The 23,527-nt window shown below is 45.0% G+C and overlaps 1 protein-coding gene across 1 annotated transcript; it reads left to right on the top strand.

The window, feature by feature from the left end:
- Window positions 1-1,380: 1,380 nt before the first annotated feature.
- RS1 (retinoschisin 1) lies at window positions 1,381-22,723 on the top strand (the record flags this gene model as incomplete). Its single annotated transcript, XM_082680868.1, has 6 exons — window positions 1,381-1,432; window positions 9,932-9,957; window positions 10,564-10,669; window positions 17,702-17,843; window positions 20,070-20,265; window positions 22,571-22,723. The coding sequence occupies 6 exons, from the start codon at window positions 1,381-1,383 to the stop codon at window positions 22,721-22,723; spliced, it is 675 nt and encodes a 224-aa protein (XP_082536994.1).
- Window positions 22,724-23,527: the final 804 nt, after the last annotated feature.

Genomic DNA, 23,527 nt, shown 5'->3' with positions numbered 1-23,527 from the left:
ATCTTTGACAACAGGAGTGAAGTAAAGGTCTCTGGGACCCTGGGGGATTGAGGTGAAAAAGGTCAAGAACTAAAGTGGTGGCCAAGAACTAAAGAGGGAAGCGGATTAATGTACAGCACGGTGATTACAGTTAACAATATTGTATACTTGAAATTTGCTAAGAGAGTGGATCTTAAATTTTCTCACCAGACACACAAAAAATGGTTACTTTCTGAGACAATGGATGTGTTAACTAACCTTATTGTGGTGATCATTTTGCAATATATATGTATACGGAAAAAAAAAAAGGAAGGGGAAACTCAGTATTTTTCTTTGAGTTTTTCCACATAGTTTTGTTCACACAGTGGGTAAATTTGTATCCTTTTCTAACTCAGGATTATAACACATGATTGTCCTTTTTATTACAATCACTTCATTAACTTTTTTTTAAACCTTCTTAACTGTTTTTAAGTGTATAGTTCCGAAATGCTAAGTAAAGTCACACTGTTGTGAAAAAGATCTCCAGAACTTTCTTACCTTGCGAAAACTGAAGCTCTGTATCCATTAAACAACTCCCCTCCCCACCCCATCAACTTTATTGTTATTGGCTGTATAGTAATAATAATAGCTAATTATGTTAAACACTATTCTAAGTATTTTTTATGTATATCATCCCATTTAAGCCTCAAACTAACTCTATGAAATAGGCATTATTATCACCATCATACAGATGAGAAAATTGAGGCACAGAGAACTTAAGTGACTTTCCCAAGGCTACATAACAACTGGTTGAGCCAGGATTTGCATCCAGTCTGGCTTGGGAATCTGTGCTCTTAACCCTGCCTGCTGTCCTGAATCCCCTATGTAGATTGTTTCCAATTTTGTCTTATTATAAATAACACAGCAATGTAAATCTTTGCGTGTAACTGACCGCCCCCTCCCAATTTTGTATTTTCCTGAGTGAATAGGTGTAAACATGATGCCAGCTTGCTTTCTGAGAGGGGGAATCCATGTCATTTTCATAGAATTCGAGAATGTTAGTGTTTGTTTGGCAGGAAATTGCTCAAGGTCACCCCCTAGAAGACGATGGCAGAGAAAGGATTAAGACCTGGGTCTTCTGATTCTAGTTTCTATTTTCCTCCACTGCTTCCCTTACATTTAAAGATAGAATAAAGCCAATACCTTCCTTTGCTAAACTGACCTCAGTTGACGTTAGCTTCTCCTCTGAGACTTCTTATTGAGGCAGGTAACTATGTGGGTTAACTTAGCGGGGCTTGGCCAAAGCCCTAAGAAGTAAATGAAATAAGATGCTTAATGAGGCCAGTGCTCAAGTTAAGCTGCTGTTCCTAGGAAAGCTCTCCACTTTGATAAGGAAGAGCAGCAGCTAAGGACGAGGGGAGAATGCCACGCAAGATAGAAGGCTTCTTGCTTTTACTTCTCTTTGGCTCTGAAGGTATGTGCTATCAAACCATTAGCACTCATTAAATACCTAATAATACAACTGACTTAATCACACAGCTGATTAATAGAAATGCAACCAGAATAATTAAAATATTATCAATTAGCAAAGCATGCTAATGAATTAATGTGTTATTAATGAACAACAGTTGTCTTTGTGTGATGCAGTCCTCTTTGTCTCACCACTGACTTTCTGGTTCCGTGAGGAGCCTTCTGAAGTTCAAAGGATGCTTAAAATGGGACAGAAAGAAGGAAGGGTCTCAAAAATCGTATGAAATAGCTATAAATTGCAACAATTCATAAGAAAGTGCGGTGTATTCTTGAAAGTTTTGGGGAGTCAAAGTTAGAGTGACTATAGAATTTAGTCTTCCAAACCAGGACACTACTGAGAGTGGTGGAGGATGCTATTAATAATTTTGCTGGGACAACAGGTGTGAACCAGGACTGTCCCAGGCAAATCAGGGTGTAAGGTCACCCTAGTTTAAATATGGATTAACATAGCACGCCAAATACAACTGGACACTAATAGAAAGCATAATCCAACTGAGAGTCAGGAATCCCCAAAGACTCAATATACTCAATCATTTTAAAATTTCTAAATATAGCCCTGGCGGGAGTGAAATGCTTAATTACGGAGAAATTGAAGGCAAATCTCTAAAATGTCATCCAATTCAACTTTTAAATTCTCTGTCAATCTTTGAAATCATGCTCTTCCATGCCTCTCTCAACTCTTAAGGACCCATCAACTCAGACATTAGAAATTGGTTCTTTGTGGTCACTGTGTATTTATGTGCGTTACAGGAAATAAATAAGGAGGGCAGGAAGGAGGAGACCTCTCCGCTCTGCCAATGACCTGGTAGACAGACATGACAAAACTCACACAGAGTCAGAAGCCCTGGTTTAAATCATTCTCTTCTCTACTCTCTCATTATATTTTATTGGTAGAATACTCACTTTCATGATTACCCAATCTCAAAACTTGTGTTAGTCACATTGCTCAATATTTGGAAAGACCTGTAAAAATATAACCCCAAGGTTATTTTGCAAACCCCCAAGACATATTTCTAAGTAGGGCGGGGGGGGGTGTTGTTTTTCCTTTACTCCGTGCCTCTTCCTAACCAAGAAAATCTAAACAGAACCTTTCAAGGCTTAGATCCCAATACCCTTGGTTCTCAGACATCCACAGGGCTCACCCTCAGACTCCTCTTATTTGTGATTGGCATTGAGATTCATTCATCCATTGATTCATTCAAGAATCCATTGATGTCAGTTCAAGAATCCATTTCTGAGTTCCTGCTATGATAGGCCAAATGCTGTGTAAGAACTTGATACACCTGGCAGATTCTTGTTTTCGCTGTGCCAACTCTAAAATCTTTGTTCCGTGACCCCTAAATGGAAATAAGCCCTAGAAAAGTTATCAGGCCACTTTTCAATTACACCCGCGCAGTCAGGGGATAACAGTAATAAAAGACACGCTGTCAGGAGGCACAGTGCACAGCACTCTTTCCTGTTCTATAGCTTATCGATCTTTGTGCATGGCTGGGGAGCTCCAGAAATTTCCACGAAGAACAGAGAATCCCATCTGTCCTGGTGGAATGGAATGTGGTCCAGCAGGTAGGCTTGAAACACTTAAATTCTCTTACCCACCTAACCCAGGCCCTCCACCCTCACGGGCATCAAAGGAAAGCAGCCACACCAAAATTTGGCTTGGCAACCTAGGTGTGCTCTACCCTGAGCTAGAGGGATACGCCAGGAGGCAGAGAAAAAAAGGCAGAATACAACTGCTGCACTTAATCAGTTTACAATCCAGATAGAGAAATAAGGCCAATGCACAGGGGAAAGATGTATGCTGCACAACTGGGAACCTGAAGACAAAGGTTCTTTGTCTAATTTACTCTTTGCTGTTTCTGTTCCACGGCAGCAGTGGATCCTTACTACAGTGAAATAAGGTAAATGGATTGACTCCACTTATGCGTTGGATGAAGGGTCATTGGGGATACACAAATCATCATCGTAAAGCACTACCTCTGTCTCTTAACTGAGGCAGGCTTCTATTTATCTTGCATTGTACATTTCGGATTACATACCGATGATGATTTTTAAAACACCCACCTTACTGAAGTATATTGTTCCACTGCTTGGTCATGGCTATTATATAAAAACAAGCCAAAAAAAAAAAAAATCACCAAGCCTCATCTTACAGGTGAGTGTGTGTCCTTCCTTGCAGGTGTGTCAAGCATCAGGGATAGCAGATTTTTTTTCAAAGTAGCTTTATTGAGATGTAATTTACATACCACTAAATTCACCCATTTAAACGGTGTAATTCAATGGTTTTTAGTGTACTTACAGATTTGTGGAGCACACAATGTAATTTTAGAACACTTTCATCATCCCCCAAAGAAACCAGTAGACATTCAGTACTCACTCCCCACTTCCGCCTCCCCCTAGCCTCTGTCAACCACTGATCTACTTTGTCTCGTATAGATTTGCCTTTTCTGGACATTTCATTTAAACAGACTCATACAACATATGGTCTTTTGTCTTTCATTTAGCATGTTTTTTAAAATAAGTTTATTTATTTATTTATTTTTGGCTGCGTTGGGTCTTCGTTGCTGTGCACGGGCTTTCTAGTTGTGGCGAGCAGGAACGACTCTTCGTTGTGGTGCGCAGACTTCTCATTGTGGTGGCTTCTCTTGTTGCGGAGCACAGGCTCTAGAGCGCAGGCTCAGTACTTGTGGCGCACGGGCTTAGCTGCTCCGCGGCATGTGGGATCTTCCTGGACCAGGGATCGAACCCGTGTCCCCTGCATTGGCATGCGCCACCAGGGAAGTCCCTAGCATATATTTTTGACATTCACCTGTGTTGAAGCATGTACAAATAACAGATTTACCCCATGAATATGCCTGTCACCTAAAAGAGTAACACTTTCACACCAGAAGCAATTTCCTTCTTTCTTCTTTGCCAGAGGGACATTATTGCAGCCTACTGTTTTTCTCCTGTGTCTTATTCTTGTTTCTCAAATAGATTGGAAGGTAGTTATAGACAGTTTCTATCATTCATAATTTTATGCTTTTCTCCTCGGCTTCACCTGTTTCCATGGGAAGGAAAACTCTGTATTTAGTGACAGCCAAGCAAACAGACTGAAATAGTCTTCCCTAAGTGTGTCTAATGCGCACTTTGATTCTGGCCTTGCAAGGTACATTTCGAGAAATAGGCATGCTTGAATTTTCTGGCTGCAGTAACAAGCATTTCCCTATGGAGTAGCCCTTTGAGCAAAAGGGCAGAATCGTGCCCTATTGCATAAATCTAAGGCTGGTGAGTGGCAGACGTCGCAGACCCTCTGGTGGAAACCTGTAACCTGGAGGAATCGCGAAGATGATCTGAGTGAGGAGAAAAATAGACAACCATGTAATCGAAATCTTGCCCTTTTTCCTTTAAAGGCTGACCTGTTTTCTTTTGCTCATCCCAACAGTGTTATATTCTGGTATCATAAGACACTGTCGTCAACACGATGTTTGCTTTTGTTCGCCAGCTTTGGGGTGATTAAATCATTTCAGGGATGACAGCAGCCACGTTGCTGCTCCCTTGGTGACAACTTTTCTTGTAAAAGGCTTGTTGTTCCTTCTCTCTCTGCTCATTTCCATAAGATCTGGTGCCTCACAACCCCAGGCTGCCTACAGACAAATGCTTTCTGGGGAGAGGAGTCCGGGAGGGGCAACAACGCCAGAAATCTGATTGAGCACAGGGGGTGGTTCTGAAACCAGGTCTCCCTCTTGGGTCTCTTCCTCTCCACAGGTAGAAACCTCCCCGCCCTTTCCTTTTTGCCTTCTGCTTTGTTTCTGCACAAGTTGGAGCCCCTCTGGGGGCCCACCCATGGACCCAGGTAATGCAAAGGCCCTGAGCGCCGTGGCAATTAGAGGGGCCTCATGTGAACTCTGGGCTTGCTCAGTTGCAGCTGCACAGACCTTCTTCGGTGCCAGGGTACGTCCTCTGGGCCAATTTGATCTGGTTAGTAAGGCCGCTCTGTCAGTGACCCACACACCTCACCTCTGGTCCCCCCAAAAGAGATTCTTGGCACAGCTGACAAAGCCTTTCTGCTTTTCTGCCATCCCAGCTTCTCTGGAAGATGGGGCAGAGCCGAGTGCCTTCTGCATTAACAGCCCTTAAACCATCTAGATGCCAATTGCTCATCTACTTTGCAGTTCTTGGGGAGCAGCTGTGGGGCTGACACTATGGGTTCATGTACACATTAACTGGCCTTTCCCCTGGGCTCTAGTAGCTTCTACCCAGCTGCCCACTCAACCTCAACACTTGGGTGTCCCGTAGGTCTCTCAAAAGGAACATCTCTACCCCATCCCCCCTAAATCCCTCCTTCCCCTGGAATCTTCTCCTCCCCTAGTAAATGGTAGCTCTATCCTCCCAGGCACTCAGGCCTTGAACCTCTTTTTATTTCACACCCACGTCATCTGTCAGCAAATCCTGTTGGCACTACCTTCCAAAGACAGTCAGAATCCAGCCACTTCTCATCACTTCCACTGCCACCACCCCAGGGCCAAGCCACCATCATCTCTCCCCTAGATGACACGCCAAGCACCGGCCTACCCCGGGGTCTTTACATGCTATTGCGTCTGCCCAGAAGGCTCTGTCCACAGGTATGTCACTTCCTTCAGGTCTTTGCTCCAATATCACCTTCTCAGTGAAACCTTCCCTAAGCCCCAAAGTACCACTCCCTGTCCCTCCACCTCCCTGCTTTATTTTTCTCCATAGCAGTCATCATTATTTTACATATTATATATTTTATTTATACATTCACTACCCCCCCACCCCCCCACCCACATTAGACTCTTAAGTTCTAGGAGGGCAGGTGTTTTTTTCTGTTTTGTTTACTGGTATTTCCCCAGCACCTAAAGCTAGGCCTGGAATATAGCAGATGCTCAAAGAAAATTAATGAATGAATGCTTTGGGACCAGTCATTATCAGCTATCTTTTATATCAATTTCTCTAATTGCACGGGTGCTTAGATAAACCTGTGGATAAGAAAGAAATAGGATACAAAGGCCAGAGCAAGCGGTGAGTTCTACATGAGGGACAGAAAAAGTCCTCTTCATAGGGAAGGGGATAAGTAGGCAGAAAAGTTGGGAGGGGAAGGCATTTGAGGTCAAGAAATCATATGCACAAAGGCATACAGGCATGAAACAGCCTGGCACATTTGATGAATTATAAGTAATAGAGAGTGCAAAAAATAAATTTGGAGAGGTAGCCAGGAGATACATCACGGCAACCCCTTGAAGGACACATTATTATTATACCCATTTTAGAGATGAGGAAATAGAGAGATGCAGTCATATAACTAATAAATGTCAGAGGTGAAACTGGGGCCATGGTAATGGGGACCCAACAAAGGGTCTGGAGCAAGAAAGTGACACAGTCAGGCATTGGCAGTATGGAGGATGGATGAGGCAAGGTCTCTCTTTAGCAAGGAGAATATCCAGAGGAGAGAGGAAGTGGTAGTGGGGGTGGAGAGGAAAGATGGCTCCCGGTAGACACTGGATGTGGGGGTTTGGGAAAAAGAAGTGACTAGGAGGAGTCCCAGGTTTCTGGATGGGGTAGTAGGTGGATGGTGGAGCCATCAGTAGGCTAAGAAATAGAGAAAAGAGGGGCTTCCCTGGTGGCGCAGTGGTTGAGAGTCCACCTGCTGATGCAGGGGACATGGGTTCGTGCCCCGGTCTGGGAAGATCCCACATGCCGTGGAGCGGCTGGGCCTGTGAGCCATGGCCGCTGAGCCTGCGTGTCCGGAGGCTGTGCCCCGCAACGGGAGAGGCCACAACAGTGAGAGGCCCGCGTACCAAAAAAAAAAAAAAAAAAAAAAATAGAGAAAGGAGAACAATATGAGGAAGGATGGAATGAGTTCAGTGTTTAAAATTTTTTTTTTTGCTGAAGTAAAACATACATCCAGAAGAATACAAGTAAGTGTACAGCTCAATGAATTTTTACCACTAAACACACCCAAGTAACCAGCACTCAGATCAAGTAACAGAACTTTGCCAGCTCCCCAGACACCCTCCCTGGGCTTCCTCCTTGCCACTCCCCACCCCAAGTGTGACCACGACCCTAATGTCTAGCGGCATAGATGACTTCTGCCTGCTTGTGTACATTTTAAATGGATTCATGTAGTGTGTCCACTTTATCATCTGACTTTCCACTCAGCATTGTTTGTGAGACATGGCCATATTGTGGCATGGAGTTGTAGGTCATCCATTTTCATTTCAGTATAGTGTTCCACTGTGTAAATCTACCACTCGTATCCATTCTACTCGTGATGGACATATGAGTGTTTCCAGTTTGGGGTTTTTACAAATACTGTTGTTACAAATAATCTAGTACATGTTTTTCTTTGTTGGAGAATGTATGCATGCACTTCTAGTGGGTAAATACTTAGGAGTGGAATTGCTGGGTCATAGGGCACATATATGTCCAGCCTTTGTATAAATTACCAAAGAGTTTTAAAAATAGGTTAGACCAACTTATACCCCCACCAGCAACATATGAGAGTTCAGGTTTCTTCATGACCTGGTCAACACTTGGCTGGGTCCAGTTTTAGATAGTGAGAGACATCTACGGGGAGCTATCCAATAAGCCATTCAATGCACATGTCAGGATCTTGGGGGTGGGAGTAGAGGAAGCCGAGCTCTTGAGAGAGATTAAGAAGGATTATATAGAGTGGTGGGAGAAGCAGGTGAGTAGTGTGATGGAAGCTAAAGGAAGATGGGAGGAACTGACAGCACCCAACACTGCAGCATGAAGATGTAAGGTTAGTGTTGGGAAGAGTCCATTGGTTGTGAAAGTAAGAAATCGATGGCGGGGGGTGGGGGGGTTAGAGTGGGGGAGGGACAAATTGGAAGATTGGGATTGACACATACACACTATTATATATAAAATAGATAACTAATAAGGACCTACTGTATAGCACAGGGAACTCTACTCAATACTCTGTAATGGCCTGTATGGGAAAAGAATCTAAAAAAAGAGTGGACATATGTATAACAGATTCACTTTGCTGTACACCTGAAAATAACACAACATTGTAAATCAACTATACTCCAATAAAAATTATAAACAAACAAACAAAAAGAAGTCATTGGTCACTTCCTTTGCCAGCACAGGGCTTGGCCTCCTACCAAGACGGTGTTCCCTAGTCTACATTGCTACCTGAGACGGTCAATTCTGCCCATAGCAGGTGAACCAAGGAGTCTCTAGGAACGAATCATCAGTGGACAAGGGACCAGGAGAGACAGCAGTTTGCTGACCACAGTTGAGAGATGGCCCTGAATCCGCCCAGGTGAAAAGATATGCCCCCTCGACTCCCCTTACAGCCTATGCATAACCCAGCAGAGGACTCACCATGTGTGTCGTCCAGTGGTCTATCTTCTCCTGAGTCCTCAAGCCCCTTGTGGGCAGAGAGTGAGGCTTCCATTTCAGAAGGCCCAGGCCCTGGTGCAGGGCCAGGCTCACAGTGGACACGCGAAAGTGGTATGTGAAATGGATACATATTATTTAAAGAAAGATACAATTTGAAAAAATAGCTTTATAATTCTAATGAAAAGGATGAGACCATTCCTTTAACTCTTTAAAACAATCTGAAAGTTTTTGGTGGGCATCAGATTCAATATTTAGATAGCAAAGTGGTTAAGGAGGGACTTTTATATCTACTGCCTACACTCAGGTTTTGTTTGAGATTTTTATAATAGGTATGTGCTGCTTTTATAATCAGAAAAGAAATAAAGGCATTTGTTCTGTTGAAAATGGGAAATGGAACTTGGTGTGTTAAACCAGCGCTGTCTAATGGAAACTTGCGCAATGATGAAAATGTTCTGTATCTGTGCTGTCCAGTACAGGAGCCACTAGCCACGTGTGGCCAGCAAACACTTGAAATGTGGCTGGTGTGACTGAGGAACTGAATTTTTAATTTTATTAATTTAATGAATTTAAATTCAAATAGCCACATGGGACTAGTGACTACCACAATGGACAGTGCAGCTGTAAACAATCAGCTTATGCTAATATAGACAAACTCCTTTCCTGTTAAATTGTGCATTCATTCTATTTAATCATACTTCTATGAAGATAGGTTAAATGTTAGTCTTAGGTTAAATTTTACACATTTTCAATTTTTCCACATCATGTATACGGTATTTACACTTTGATTGTGGTTTGATATTTCCTGTAGATAATAGACAAACCTAAAAAAAATTTTTAAAAATATTTTTTTAACAATGTCCTAATTTTAAATCACCTGAATGTGTCACTTCCCTACTTCCTCAGCATCTGTGGATGTTTCTCCTGGCACGTATTTACTTACTTTGACTTCTTCCAGAAGGGGCTTTGTTAACTTTTACGTGACTGTGATCATTTCACTTTTCCATGTAATGAATCATTTGTTGAATTTTTCTTTCTTTTTTTAACTTGATGTTTCCTTTCATGTCCTTTTGCTCAGCCACACTGGGATTATCGTCTACTGAGGTATGTTACAGTAAGAAGGCTGGAATTCATATGGTTACTATTTTTGAAGATTTTTCCTAGCCAAAACAATGTATAGGATTATCACTTTTTTTTAAATGTATTTTTAAAGGTTTTTTTTTTTTTTCCTGGTGGTGGCAATAGCATGTTTTATCTGGACAAGCTCCAAGACTGGTTTTTTTAATGAGTGAATGCAAGTAAACCAGGTCTTAAATCAGATGGCGGAATCTTGAATCCAGTCCCTTTTAAAATTGTATCCCCAGAAGGGACCTCCAGGAGATGTAAGGCGCCTGACCTCGGACTGGGGCTCCTCGAGCCCCTGAAGATAGATATAATGGGGTGGACATGGCTCTCTACGTGGGTGTGTCTGTGAGATTTTTAGCTGGTCACCCAAGGTGGCAAACATTTATCTAGACTCAAAGATGAGCGGCAACTGTGTGGGTTAAACTGGATTTATAATTCAGTTGTGCTGCTGTAGTGTGATAGCCACCACAGACAATAGGAAATGAATGAGCAAGGTTTTTGAATGCGAGCTTTTCCAGTGGTGCTGACCACAGTTGCCTTTGACTGTGACTTTTCTGAAGCTCCTGCCCCTCTGGCTTCCCACAGGATGAGGGTGAGGATCCCTGGTACCACAAAGCGTGCAAGTGCGATTGCCAAGGAGGTGCCAATGCCCTGTGGTCTGCAGGCTCCACCCCGTTAGACTGCATACCGGGTGAGTGTCCCCTCTCCTTGGGGCACCAGATCCTTGGGGTATCCTTGGGAACACCCTGTTTCTCCTCTTTCTTTCAACCCTGATGAATTAAACCCCCTGAATGCCACGTTCTGGGTTTTCTCCAGTCGGCCATTGAACTTCAAATCTCAATGGCCACTGCTCCAACAAACTGCACTGATGTCATTGTTCAGGACAGTTTCCTGGATCTCTACTTGGCCTTGGTGAGATGGTAAGATGGGACCTAACTTTCAATGAAAGAGACTAATGGAATTTATCGAAAATAAACTAATGATAGGCAGCAATTTTGAGAAAAGCACAGGCTTTTGAGCCAGAAATACCAGAGTTGGAATCTTGGCTGCATTGTTTTTTAACTCTGGGACCCCCACTTTGGCCTTTTTCTGTCAAATGGAGGCAATACTACTGTGCCCGGATATTCATTGCTCACCAAACAACCACGTGCTTCCCCACATTCTCAGCCCCTTCCCAGTCAGGTGGCTTCACAGCAGCAGTTCCAGCCGATGGAAGCCGTGTCTCTTCTGAAATGAGGTCCACTTCCCTGCCTGAGAAAGTGGCTTCTCCTTTAGTCTGGGTGCTGGGGAGGTTAAGTGGAGTAGAACTTCCTGCTGACCCACAATGAACCACCTGAGTGAAAAATCAACCTTTGTTGTGTTAAGCCTCTGAAATTTCTGTGACAATTCGTTCTGCAGCATAAATAGCCTCTCCTGACTAATATGAATGACTTCCTCTAAGGCAGGGGCCAGCAAACTTTGCCTGTAAAGGACCTGGCGGTAAATCTTTGTGGCTCTGTGGGCCATAGGGCCTCAACACCTCAAATGGAAGGCAGCCACAGACTGAATGTAAATGCATGAGCATGGTTGTGCTCTAATAAAACGTTATTTATAAAAACGGACCCTGCTGTAAGGAGTTGTTACGAGGAATAAAATGCATGAGGCATTAAAGCATCTTGTCCTGGACCTGGCACACTGCAGCTCCTTTTCTTCCTGCCTTCTAAGAGGTCACACTTTGACTTTCAGAGGCTCGGGCGGCCTATCACACATTTGCCACGCTCAGTATTTACCACAGCTCGGAACCTCTTCTGCTGAAACTGTCCTTGCCCCCCCTTTCCAGGGTTATGATGGCGCCATGCGGCGGCCCGTCATTCACTTTACATAATCACCTAATAAGAGCTCCAGGAGAGAGGTTTGTGTGCAGCGTGTGAGCTTCTCTGAATTATTTCATTAAATTTGCATTAAAATAGCAAATGTGGGGGAGGGGGCGTCCACAAAGGCTTTTACTGCCTGTTTTCCTGTATACTAAAGGGGTAGGAATTGGTTTCTGAACTAAGCTTTCTGGAAGGGAACAGTGGGGCGCAGTAGTGAGGAAAGCAGTAAGTGCTGATGAGTTCAGCGGGCTTCTCCCACAGGAGGGACGTCCCACTGAGCTCCACGGCGTGAGCTCCCGCAGCCATTCTGTGCTGGGGTGATCTGCCCAGTCAAGGCTGAGGCACCCTCCTTAATAATCCATTTAGAATTCAATTCCACCCTCTGTCATCATGTGCCTATTATGTGCCGATAGGGAGACAAAAATGAACCATTGTCTCTACGCTGGAGGAGTTTACCATTTACTGGAAACAAATGTTCTCTTCACTAGAGACATGAGACGTACTGGAATTCCAGTCCACGGAAGCTCTTTCTAAGAAGAAATTGAAAAGAGATTATTTATACGGATTGGTTTCATTGACCTGATCAACTGTGCAGCTGAGGAGGGCTGTGTGTCTGAGGAGTGTGAAAGATGACCTGGGCTGCCCAGGCTCTCTCCCCTACACAGTTGCCATGAACTTGAAGTTCTGAAATCAGAAATTCTTTTAGCTTAAGTGTTCTCCTCTCCCCACTGGGGTTTTCATTTTTGTTTTGTTTTGTTTTAACAACACAGATATTCCCAGGAAGGAAAAAAATGCAGCCTTAGTGTTAAATGGTTGATTCATTAATGTTCATTTGTTTTTCCACGGGAGAGATGATTCAGGGCAGCAGGACTAGCCACAACCTTCCAGAATTTACTTGCCTGTCAGTGCCTCAGATCCTCATTCGAACGCTGCTTGGTCTTGCTGGATCCTGAGATTCAGCGCTTCCACCAGAGTCCAACTTAGGACGGAAGGAGGCCCTAGAAAGCACAGGACAGGAGGGTCACTCAGAGCTGTCAGGAGATGCTCACAGGTGCACACTGGCTGTTACTGCCAGGGGTCCCTACCCACAGAACAGAAGGTGACCAGCTAGGTGCATTATGGCCTCCTAATCTTCAGCTTAACACTATTATATTAAAAGGTCTGTCTTTTCCAGAGTTGAGCCAAGATTACCTCGTCACTCTGAGAGGGGGAAATACGGCAGGGAACGTATCAAAGCATAAGAAATCTAATGACTCAACGCTTTACTTATATTCTGGATTTTATATTTCCATATTATATTCAAGTTTATACCCTATTCTTCTATAAATATTATTCTGTATTCCACTACATCATCATATAGATTCAAGTCTAACACATGTGCATAATAATGTTCACATGTCTTTTGTCAAAAATGGCCCCGAACTCTTCTTTGTGTTCCTTTCGGTTAATATTGTTTAAAAGCATGTCTGGCCTTTATATGTCTACACATTGAGAAATTATCTACTGCATAAGAAAGGCTAGTATGTTAAGTGTGCATAGCCTGGATTAACAGCACATATGACTATGTCTTTATCGATCTCATTATCAAATCATCGCTCAGAAGAGGCAGGTGTTTCCTTAAGAGTAAAATGAGTGTAGAAACAGGCTTAATAGCTTACAGTAACCTCCACTGAGCAGAAAACTTGGGAAGGACGTATTCTGTGTGTGTAAAGAGGATCCCTTTAATTCCTCCAGCAACATTATTTATGTCGCTTGATACTAGTTTAGACTCAATTGACAGTTTCTTTTTGATTAGGCCAGTGGGAGTTCTCTGGGCCAGTCAACTCCCACTTCCTCCCTGACCTCCCTGCTTCCTGTTCCTGCCATTTTCTTTGCTATCCCCAGTGGCCACCTGAGATGGGGTGATGAAGTTTGTTTATCCCTCCATTCATCCATCCACTCAATATCTATTGAGTGCCTAGCACATGCAGGCATTCTGCTCGGCTCAGGAAAGCATGGTGAGCTAGACAGACCTGGGGAGCTGGGCAAGTGGGCAGAGATCCAAAGGATGAGGAGAGGTGTCCAGGTGAAGGGGAAAGGAGGAGACAGGGAAAATAGTAATCATGTAACTGGAGTGCCCTTCACTCCAGGGCACAAAGAGCAGGAGACATGTTACATTTTCTATTTTTCCAATTTTCAGATAACTCCGGTTTGAGTCCCCCTTTATCATGGGCTGTGTGGAGTCTAAAGACAGGAGGATTGTTGAAGATTCTGACCCTCCCCTTTGGACTACACCTCCCCACCCACCCCACCCCCCTGCCCCCAAGGGGCCTGCAAGGGCTGACTCGGCACAGGGCCCAGGCTCAGGCTGAGGGCAGCTCCCTGCCCGGCCGGCAGCCCCCAGGGGAAGGCAGACACCTTGTTGGTGCCCTTATCCCTCTGAACCAAGCTCAGTCCTGTGACCTTCCCAAGTCTCTGAGGGTGTCAAGAGTTCAGGGGTCCCGCCCCCCATCCCTGGTCCAGCCCCCTCAGAGGAACCATTTCCCCACTGAGATCAGGCCCCTACAACGAGCCCCCCACCACCCAGCAAGGGGCAAAGCCCAAAGCCTCTGGCCACCTCCTCTGGGACAGTCAGCTAGTTCCTGTTGAGGCCTAGACCTTCCAAATCCATAAGCCTGAGAGATGCTAGGCTGTCAACAGGCTTCTCCTCTCTCAAATCACGTTCATGCGTGTGCAAACAGCTTATTCCTTCCTGATGCAAGGAGACTCCAAATGTTTAGAAATAGGAAGCTGACTTTCTCAGGGTGATGTAGGGAGGATGATGGGGGCAAGACAGACTTGGGTAGAGGGGTGCTAGATTTTTTTCCCCTGGTGAGTCTTCACCATAAAAAACAAACATACACAACTCAAGACATTAATATACTCTCATAAATTCACCCTATTACACCAGTACTAGCTGCTTATTTTTGGTCAGGCACTACAGGCTCTACACTCTACAAACACTGCTTCATGTAATCCCAAATCAACTTTATGGAGGCAGGGACTACTGTTGTGCCCATTTCACAGATGAGGAAACTGAGACCCAGAGAGGGTGAGCAGCTTGCCTAAGCTCACCAGAGGGAGAGTGGGATCCAATCCTAGGTCGAATTGGCTGTAAGCAGGTGTTCTTGACCTTGGCTGCCCATTACCATCACCTGAAGATTTACCCCATGCCCAGGTCATGCCCCAGACCAATGACATCAGAATCTGTGGGGGTGTGGCCTGAACACCAGCACTTCTATAACTTTCCAGGTGACGCCCAGGCTGAGACCCATCACAGAGTCTGTGCTCTGTGCCTTGGGCCAAAACACTGCCTTTTCTGGGTTAGCAGCTATGTAGCTGGAGGCGCCAATGCCTGAGACAGGAGCACTGGACAGGGGCAGGCTTGGGGCTTGGGTGCTTAGTTTTGGACACATGAGTGTGAAGCATCTTTGGGTCACCCAGATGAAACTGTTCACTTAGAGAATATCCAGGTGGCAGTGGGATGGAGCTTGGGGCCTGGGGGCTGGGCACTGGCTCTCAGACACTGGCTGAAACCATGGGGATGGTGAGCTCATCGCCTCCCCTGGAGAGTATGGGCAGGATCCACGTCTGGACAAGCCCTTACAGGCCTCCAAGACCATTGCCACTGGCCAGGTCCCTTCAGTGTAACTCTTAACTGTTAGATGGGCTAACTGGGAAGAGACGGCAAAAGAGATGTGAGGGGAAAATAGAGAAAGAGCAAAATGCCAAGAATAAAGCAATCGGGAGAGGTGGCCATGGCTTTTCTTTCCCCTCTGCTTCTTGCCTCTGAGCTGGTGGCCCTGGAGCAAGAGAAGGGAGGTTCAGGATGGACGGTCCTTAGAGATATCCACAGTTAGAATTTAAGTGGCGACCGAGGGCCCAACTGAAACCCAGCTTTCTGACGCTGGGGCCTTGTCCCTCCTTCCAGTGGCATGGCTGAGCTTGTCTTCCAGGTCAGAGGGGAGCTGAGGAGGTGGAGAAGTCCCCAAGGCCACAGGCGCCAGGCCCCCTGAATCCTCCAGCCAATGTCTTCCCTGGCAGACCAAGGTTCTCAAAGTGTGCTTGTTAAAAATGTGGCCACTCTGGGGGTGGAATCCTGGAAACTGCGTTCTTAACAAGCCCTGATGATTTGGCCACACAAGGCGTGATGGAGTCGCTCAGAAAGCGCTCCTATTCTCTCTCCCTTGACATTATTTTAATAGGCCGCCCCCCCCAAGCTTCGGGTACTTGATAAACTACAAATGCTGTCCCCTCACCCCCAGCCCCGCTGAGCTGCAGTTACTGGTGGGAGTTGGCCCTATTTCTTTGGTTCACTGGGCAGAAAGGCAGTTAAGCCGCCCTGGCCAGAGGCCTGAAGCTGTCCTTCTGTCTTCAGCCTCTGGGGACAGGGCATGACTATCCCCGTAGGCATTTTGGAGCCCCAGGATGGCATTCAAGCTTTTACATGCCTCATTCAGTTTTCCTGACTTTTGAAAATTATCTGCCAGAAAGACCTCAGCACTCATTTTGCTGTTGAAGGTGATGATGCCCCAGTAAATACACTTGGCTTTTCAATCTGAACTCAAATTTATACATGGAAAGAAAGTAGTTTGATCTTCCTTACTTGAAGTTTATCATTCACAACTGGGAAACTAGGAGAATGTATTTGCCTAAGTTTATCATTTGTTTTCTAAAGAAATTCAGCTAGAATCTGGGTTTGGTTATAAATAAGAGACCCCCTAAATAGTGGCTTATTGAAATAGGAGTTTTTCTTTGACCCACACAGTAAAAAGACTAGGGGTAAGGAGCAGCTTAAAGATATCAGGGCTGAGGTCTCTTCAGTTCTCTTGGCCTTACCTCCAGGGTGCAGGATGGCTACTGTTGCACCAACCATCAGGTCTTCCTTCTAGGCAAGAGGAAGAAAGAGGGGGCAAGCAAAATCTGATCGGAAATCCCCAGCAGACATCCTCTTCTATCTCATGAGTTAGAAACTGTGTCACGTGGTCACTTCAAACTGCAAAGGTGGCTGGGAAAGATTGTTTTGTTTTGTTTTTTTAGCTGGCTACGTTGCTGCACCCAACAAAATTAGGGTTCTTTAGTCTAAAAGCAGGGAAGAATGGATACTGGGTTGGCAATTGGTAGTCTCTGACCAGGTAACTGAACGCTAAATTAGTGAGAGGAAATCCGTGAGAAGCAGCAATTAATATACAAGAACCAGCTTCCGCTACTCTTATTTGGAAAAAGCAGCTCCTTTCAACTGTTCCTTATTCAACAGTCACTTAGATGCATTTCATTCCCGCCCCACCCTTTTTTTTCATTAGACTAGTGAAAAACTGCAATTTACAAGTGGGAAGTCAGTCTCAATATATAACTGCCCTTCCTGCCTCTCACCATTGTTTTGTTCCTATAATTGGCATCATATGCTGCCTGAGGACAATTAGGGGCCTTCCTGTCATCATGTGGGATGGCTAACCCGTGTTAATGAGGAAAATAAAGAGTATGACATTTAAGTATGATATTTTCCTGTGAACCTCTTGGTTTTTAGGTCTCTGAGTTTGTGGAGGAGGTGAAGTATTTCTCAAAATTCTCCCCCCCACCACCAAGAGGTTGCCATAGAACTACTTCCCTTTTATGAATATTGTGAGTCTCTATGGCAATCCCTTTACTTCACCTTCACTCTCTTCTCGCAAGAGCAGTGAAGAGGATGAAGACCCAGTCCTCCCATTGTGAACGGCGCCACCAAGGAAAACATCCTCCACCTTACAAAGCGCGAACGAGAGGGTCGGATTTGTCATTTTGATCATGCCGTGTTTCTTGAGTCTTGCCATGCGATATGAGTGTTTTAATGTGCATTGTTTTTCCTTTCCCAGAATGCCCATATCATAAGCCCCTGGGTTTCGAGTCAGGAGAGGTTACACCAGACCAGATCACCTGCTCCAACCTGGAGCAGTACGTGGGCTGGTATGCCTCCTGGACCGCCAACAAGGCCCGACTCAATAGTCAAGGCTTTGGGTAAGCAGAGCAGGAGGCTCAGGCGATTTTTTTTTTTTCATGTGATTTGAAAAAGTAGGTCTCTGTAATAAATGAACGACACAGAATGCATTTATTTATTCAACAAATATTGACTGAGTGCCTTCCACGTGCCAAGGACAGTGGATACAGCAGTGAACAAGGTGAATGAGCTCCTCGCCTTCGAAAAGCACGCAATTTAGAGGGGGGACTCTAAGCACATTGTCACACAACTGGCCATCCGCCAAGTGTGATGAGTGCTGCAGAGGAGAAGAAAGACCTGGTCCACTTGAAGCACCAGGGAAGGCTTTCTAAGGAAAAGATCTTTGACCTGAGAGCTGCAGTTGGCCAGGTGGGGGGAAGGGGAGAGAGGCACAGGGTACAGCCGGTGCAAAGGCCCTGAGTTGGGAAGATCCCTCAAGTGCATGGATGGGGACTGTAAAGAAAGCCAGTGAGGTTAGCGCACAGGTGAGATGAGGCTGGAGAAGTAGAAAGAAATCAGATGGTGCAAGGCCTTATAAGTCATGTTAAGGACTGTGGTCCTTATTTTAGGGATAATGGGAGAACCCTGAATGTGCATTAGTTAGAATACAGGTTTGTGCTGCTGTAACAAACAGCCCCAAAATACAGAGACTTAATCAACTTGGAGGTGATCAGGCAGTCTAGGGTTGTTATGGCAGCTGGATGGTATCAGGGGCCCAGACTCTTTCTACCTTGTTCTCTCACCCTAACATGAAGTTTCCACCTTGGGGTACAAGATGGCTGCTCTAGCTTCCACTATCACATCCACATTCTAGTCAGGAGGGAGAAAAGAAGAGCAGAGTGCATATACTTTTCCTTTAAGGATACATACATAATCCTGCTGGCCACTTCTATCTACATCGCATTGATCAGAATCTGGTCCGACTGCCCCACCCAGCTACAGAGGAGACTGGGAAACGTCGTGATCTTAGTTGGGTGGCCTCTTGCCCAGAGAAAATTTAGGGGTTCTATTACTAAAGGAAATGGGAAGAGGATATTGGGAGACAATGAGCAGACTCTATCAGAGGAAGATTTAAAGTTGGGGAGTATCACAATCAGATTTAGGTTTTAAGTAAAATCTTCTGGCTCTTGTGGGAAGAGCTGTTTGGTGTGGGGTACGGGCGGGGGGTGAGGTGGGGAGAGGAATCCAAGGAGACCAGTTAAGTAAGCTATGGCAGCTGTCCAGGCAAGAACTGAGGGTGACGTGGGCTAGAGTGGTGGCAGTGAAATGGAGAGAAGTAAACGACTTTGAGAAACATTTGGAGATGGAGCCAAGAAATGGATTAGATGTTTGAGGTGACAGAGAGGAAGGGGGTAGAATTCAGAGAGATGAACACTGGAATGAGGGGTTGGGGTGAGGATAATTAGGAGCTCTTTTGGGACATGTTTTATTTGAGCTGCTATATGGCATCCAGTAGAAGCTGTCTAGCTAGCAATTGATTCTCAGGGTTTAGAATTTAGAAAAAGTCTGAGATGGACCTAAAAGTCAGGAGCCACCCAAGGAGCAAGTCCAGAATTAGAAGAGAAGGCTGCCAAGGGCCGAGTCCCCGAGAAGCTTATTAACGCGCACAGGCGCGCACACACTCACACGCCACAAAGGGAAACTATAGGTTTCCACAACTTATGAGGATATTAACTAAAAAATAAATCAGTTCCTTCAGTGGTTGCTTTGCTTTACAATTGTGAAAAGCCCTTGCAGAGCCACTTGGTTCCATGTTCTGCACATGGTGCCTACCATGGCGTGGATGACAGCACCTGAAGGAGACGCAGATAGGTATGAAGAGAGTGAAATTAAAGAAAAAAAAAAAAAAAAGACTTACGGAAAAAGGACATCAGGGGAGACTAATGAAAAGGGAAGGGGGCTGGAAGGTGCGATTACCATGGATTTGCATGTTTTGAAGAAAAACATGCTCAACCACACGCCAAAGGTGATTTCAGCTACAGTTGAAGGCATTTCTTTGACAAATTATTTGAATCTGACAATTTTTCCTTGGGTGGTGGAGGTGCAGGGAGAAACTATACAAGTATCACAGAGGCCGGACACTTCTCGGAGACAAGCTTCTGGGTGCTTAACAGATTGCAGCTCAGACTGCCCGAGCATTGTGGGGGCTCTTCAGGTGCTGGCATCCCCTCAAAAGACAGCACCTCCCAGCTCTTTGGAGGCGCTCACGGGGAAAGGCTCCTGGTGACTCGCTGTGTCCGCGGCAGGTGCGCCTGGCTCTCCAAGTTCCAGGACAGCAGCCAGTGGTTGCAGATAGATCTGAAGGAGGTCAAGGTGATTTCGGGGATCCTCACCCAGGGGCGCTGTGACATCGACGAGTGGATGACCAAGTACAGTGTGCAGTACAGGACCGATGAGAGCCTGAACTGGATTTACTATAAGGACCAGACCGGAAACAATCGGGTACGTCGGGCTTACCCCAAACCAACTTCAACACAGCCCCTCTGGGACACCCCTCCCACCCGTCCCTGTGTTCCTGTCGCCACCCTCTGTCAGAACACTGACCCCACGGTATGGTGAATCATCCGTGCTTTCTCCCCACAACACTATCTGCTCTCTGACGACGAGGCAGGGGTCTTTTCTTGTATCCCTCATGTCTAGCACAGTTTGCGAATGAGTGCCATCGTATGTGCAAAAGAAGTCTGAATTCTCACATCAGCACAGAGTTGCTTGAATAATCAAGACTGGCCATTTGGATTCTGCCCAAGTCACTGGACCTTGAACACTTTGCTGCATGGGTCTGGCTTGATCTACTACTGATGTGGCTAGGTTCTTGTCCCTTTATGTAGATATGGCCTCTCCTTACTATTGAGACCGACAATCTCAACAAATTAGCCACTAAACTGTATAAATGGTTAAAACAAGTCCAGCTGAGAAGAAACAGTCACTTAAACCTTTGAGCAACTTTATATCCTACTAATCTCTGAGGGCTGAGACCCACCCAATTCTTGCTCATCACAGACTGAACACAGTAGGCTTTTGATTTTATATATTTTATATAAATATATACACATATACACACATATGTATATTCATACATGCATACACATATATACACATATAAATATATAATCAATATTTTACATATATATATATATATATATACACACACACACACACACACACATATAAAATGTTATCTGCAATGAATTAAAAACTCACTAGCTGTTTGGAAATGTTAACTGCCCTTTTGTCTGAGAGGACTTCCCCCAGCTAATCTGGACATTTCATCAGGTTAAGTAGACATGTGCAGCTGAACATCAGAAGGCTCCGTACTCTCTTGATGACAATTTGTACAGCAAGACATTCATGGGTTGAAATTTCAAGGAGTTTGAACACAATAGGAAAAACCATCTTGATACTTGGACATTTTATTTCACTTTTGTTCTTATTAGTTGGCTTTTCAAAAAGATATGAAAATTCTTTTTCAAGCTCTACCTGTGTTTCTGAAGGCCTTGATAGTTCTTTGCAAAGAAGCGCTCCACTCCAGCAGTTGTGAGGTCTGGAGCCTGTTCCATCCTCCTTCTTCACTGGGCTCCTGATTTAAAGAGGTTCAAGGGCAAACAGCTTAGAGAAGGGGATGTGGGGTGTTGCTATTGGGAAGAAATAAAGGCAAGATCATGGCAGCTGAGGTCCTTCTTGATTTGTGTAAGGATGAGGTCAATGTGGCAGCCAGATTTTTTTCAGGAGATAATTCCAGAAGGAAATGAAATGTTCCAGTGTCATTGGGCAGAGCACTAGGACTCTGGAAAAAGTGCACAGAAGTTTCTTTGAAGATATAGCCAAATATCCATTGTACCTTATGTTACAGCCACTGTGTAATTGCTGTTACATCCCAAAACACAGGAAGCAACACCTTTTTCTATTTTGGGCACTGCTCTCCCACTTCGAGAATCTTCTCTCTAGTTTTTATGTCTTTTTGTTTTTTAAAAATATTTTTTTCCAAAAAAAGTCTAAAAAGTACTTGCCAGGGCTTCCCTGGGGGCGCAGTGGTTGAGAGTCCGCCTGCCGATGCAGGGGACACGGGTTCGTGCCCCGGTGCGGCTGGGTCCGTGAGCCATGGCCGCTGAGCCTGCGCGTCCGGAGCCTCTGCTCCGCAACGGGAGAGGCCACAACAGTGAGAAGCCCGCGTACCGCAAAAAAAAAAAAAGTACTTGCCATTTGTATCAATGTAGACACACACAGTTAAGCTTTGGCTCACAACTTTAGAGCCAGCTCACAAGTTTTCACTTGAGCCCCACTTTGGCTACCTTTGGAACATGGGAACATTCCTCTCTAAAGTATAATGTGCTCCTTTTCAAAATTCTTGTCAAAATGCAAAGGATTAAATCACAAAATTGGTGATAAGAATCAAGCAGCATTTTCTATCAGCGCCGTCTAGTAGAACTTTGTGCAATGAAGGAAATGTTATTATCTGCAGTATCCACTATGGCAGCCATTAATCACATACAGTATTGAGCACTTGAACAGCAGCTAGTGTTACTGAGGAAGAATTGTTACCTAATTTTAATTCATTTAAGTTGATGCCTGGAGCATGTAGGTGCTGACAATCATTCAAGGTTAGATTTTGGGGGACATCAGCAAATTCTCTGCCCTTTCAGCACTGAGATTTTCCATAGTTAAAAGTTGGGGCCAACTCCAGACAGGAATCTGTCTTCCTTTTCTCTCCTCTTCTGTGATGGTGATAGGATTTCCTCCCTCTCTTTAGGTTTTCTATGGAAACTCGGACCGAACCTCCACAGTCCAGAACCTGCTGCGGCCCCCCATCATTTCCCGCTTCATCCGGCTCATCCCGCTGGGCTGGCACGTCCGCATTGCCATCCGGATGGAGTTGCTGGAGTGCGTCAGCAAGTGTACCTGATGCGCGCCTCAGCTCAGCACCTGCCAGGGGGTGGAGGGTGCAGCGCGGCCCATGCGGGAACGCTGACTGTGACCAAAAGGGCTGGATTTTACAGGCTCTTTTCAATGCAGAGCTGGGCAGAGAATACTTCTTTCTTTTTTGTAAGATATAGTTTCCAATTTCAGTGAAAGGAAAAGAAAATGAACTTATTCCCCACTCAGGGCCGAAGAAAATAAGAACAAAGAAAATGTCCCTAAAAACAATTTTCAAGCAAAAGCCTAAGTAGCAGGAGTAATTTGCTGCTCTCGGGTTTTTTTGGTTTGTTTTTGGTCTCAGTGACACTGTGAAAGGTGCAGTCCCAGGGGGATGAAAAGCAGCCCTGATAATTTGAAAATTCTTTTGCTTTACCATGTTCAAAACAGGAACATAGAGTTTCATAAAGCCTCCCTTTGAACACAAAGGGGGAGCAAGCTTGTGTTTTCTCCTAAGTTTTCATTAAATCATGGCCTTTTAGGACTTTAGAGCACTGCGTTTGCAGTTTTGGGGTGACTGGGTGGCACAGATGAGTCTGGTGGATGGGAGCCCATGTCTCAGTCTCGTGAGAGCCGTGCATGACCAAACACCCCAGAGGTAGGAGGGCCTCCCCTGCTTTGAGCTTTCACCCCTCACACCTAACCCTGAACACAGGGATGGGGGGAGGTCCAGAGCTCTCATCACATATAGCTCCATTCTGCAGTCCCCTCAGGCAAATGATCCCAGTCTGTGGTCACTATTTAGGTGAATACACGGGACAGGCTGCATATGTAAGGAGCAAAGTTTCCCTGT

The sequence above is a fragment of the Grampus griseus genome, assembly GCF_964374135.1.
Source record: "Grampus griseus genome assembly, chromosome: X".
Lineage (NCBI taxonomy): Eukaryota > Metazoa > Chordata > Mammalia > Artiodactyla > Delphinidae > Grampus > Grampus griseus.
This window is presented reverse-complemented; position numbering and strand designations above follow the sequence as displayed.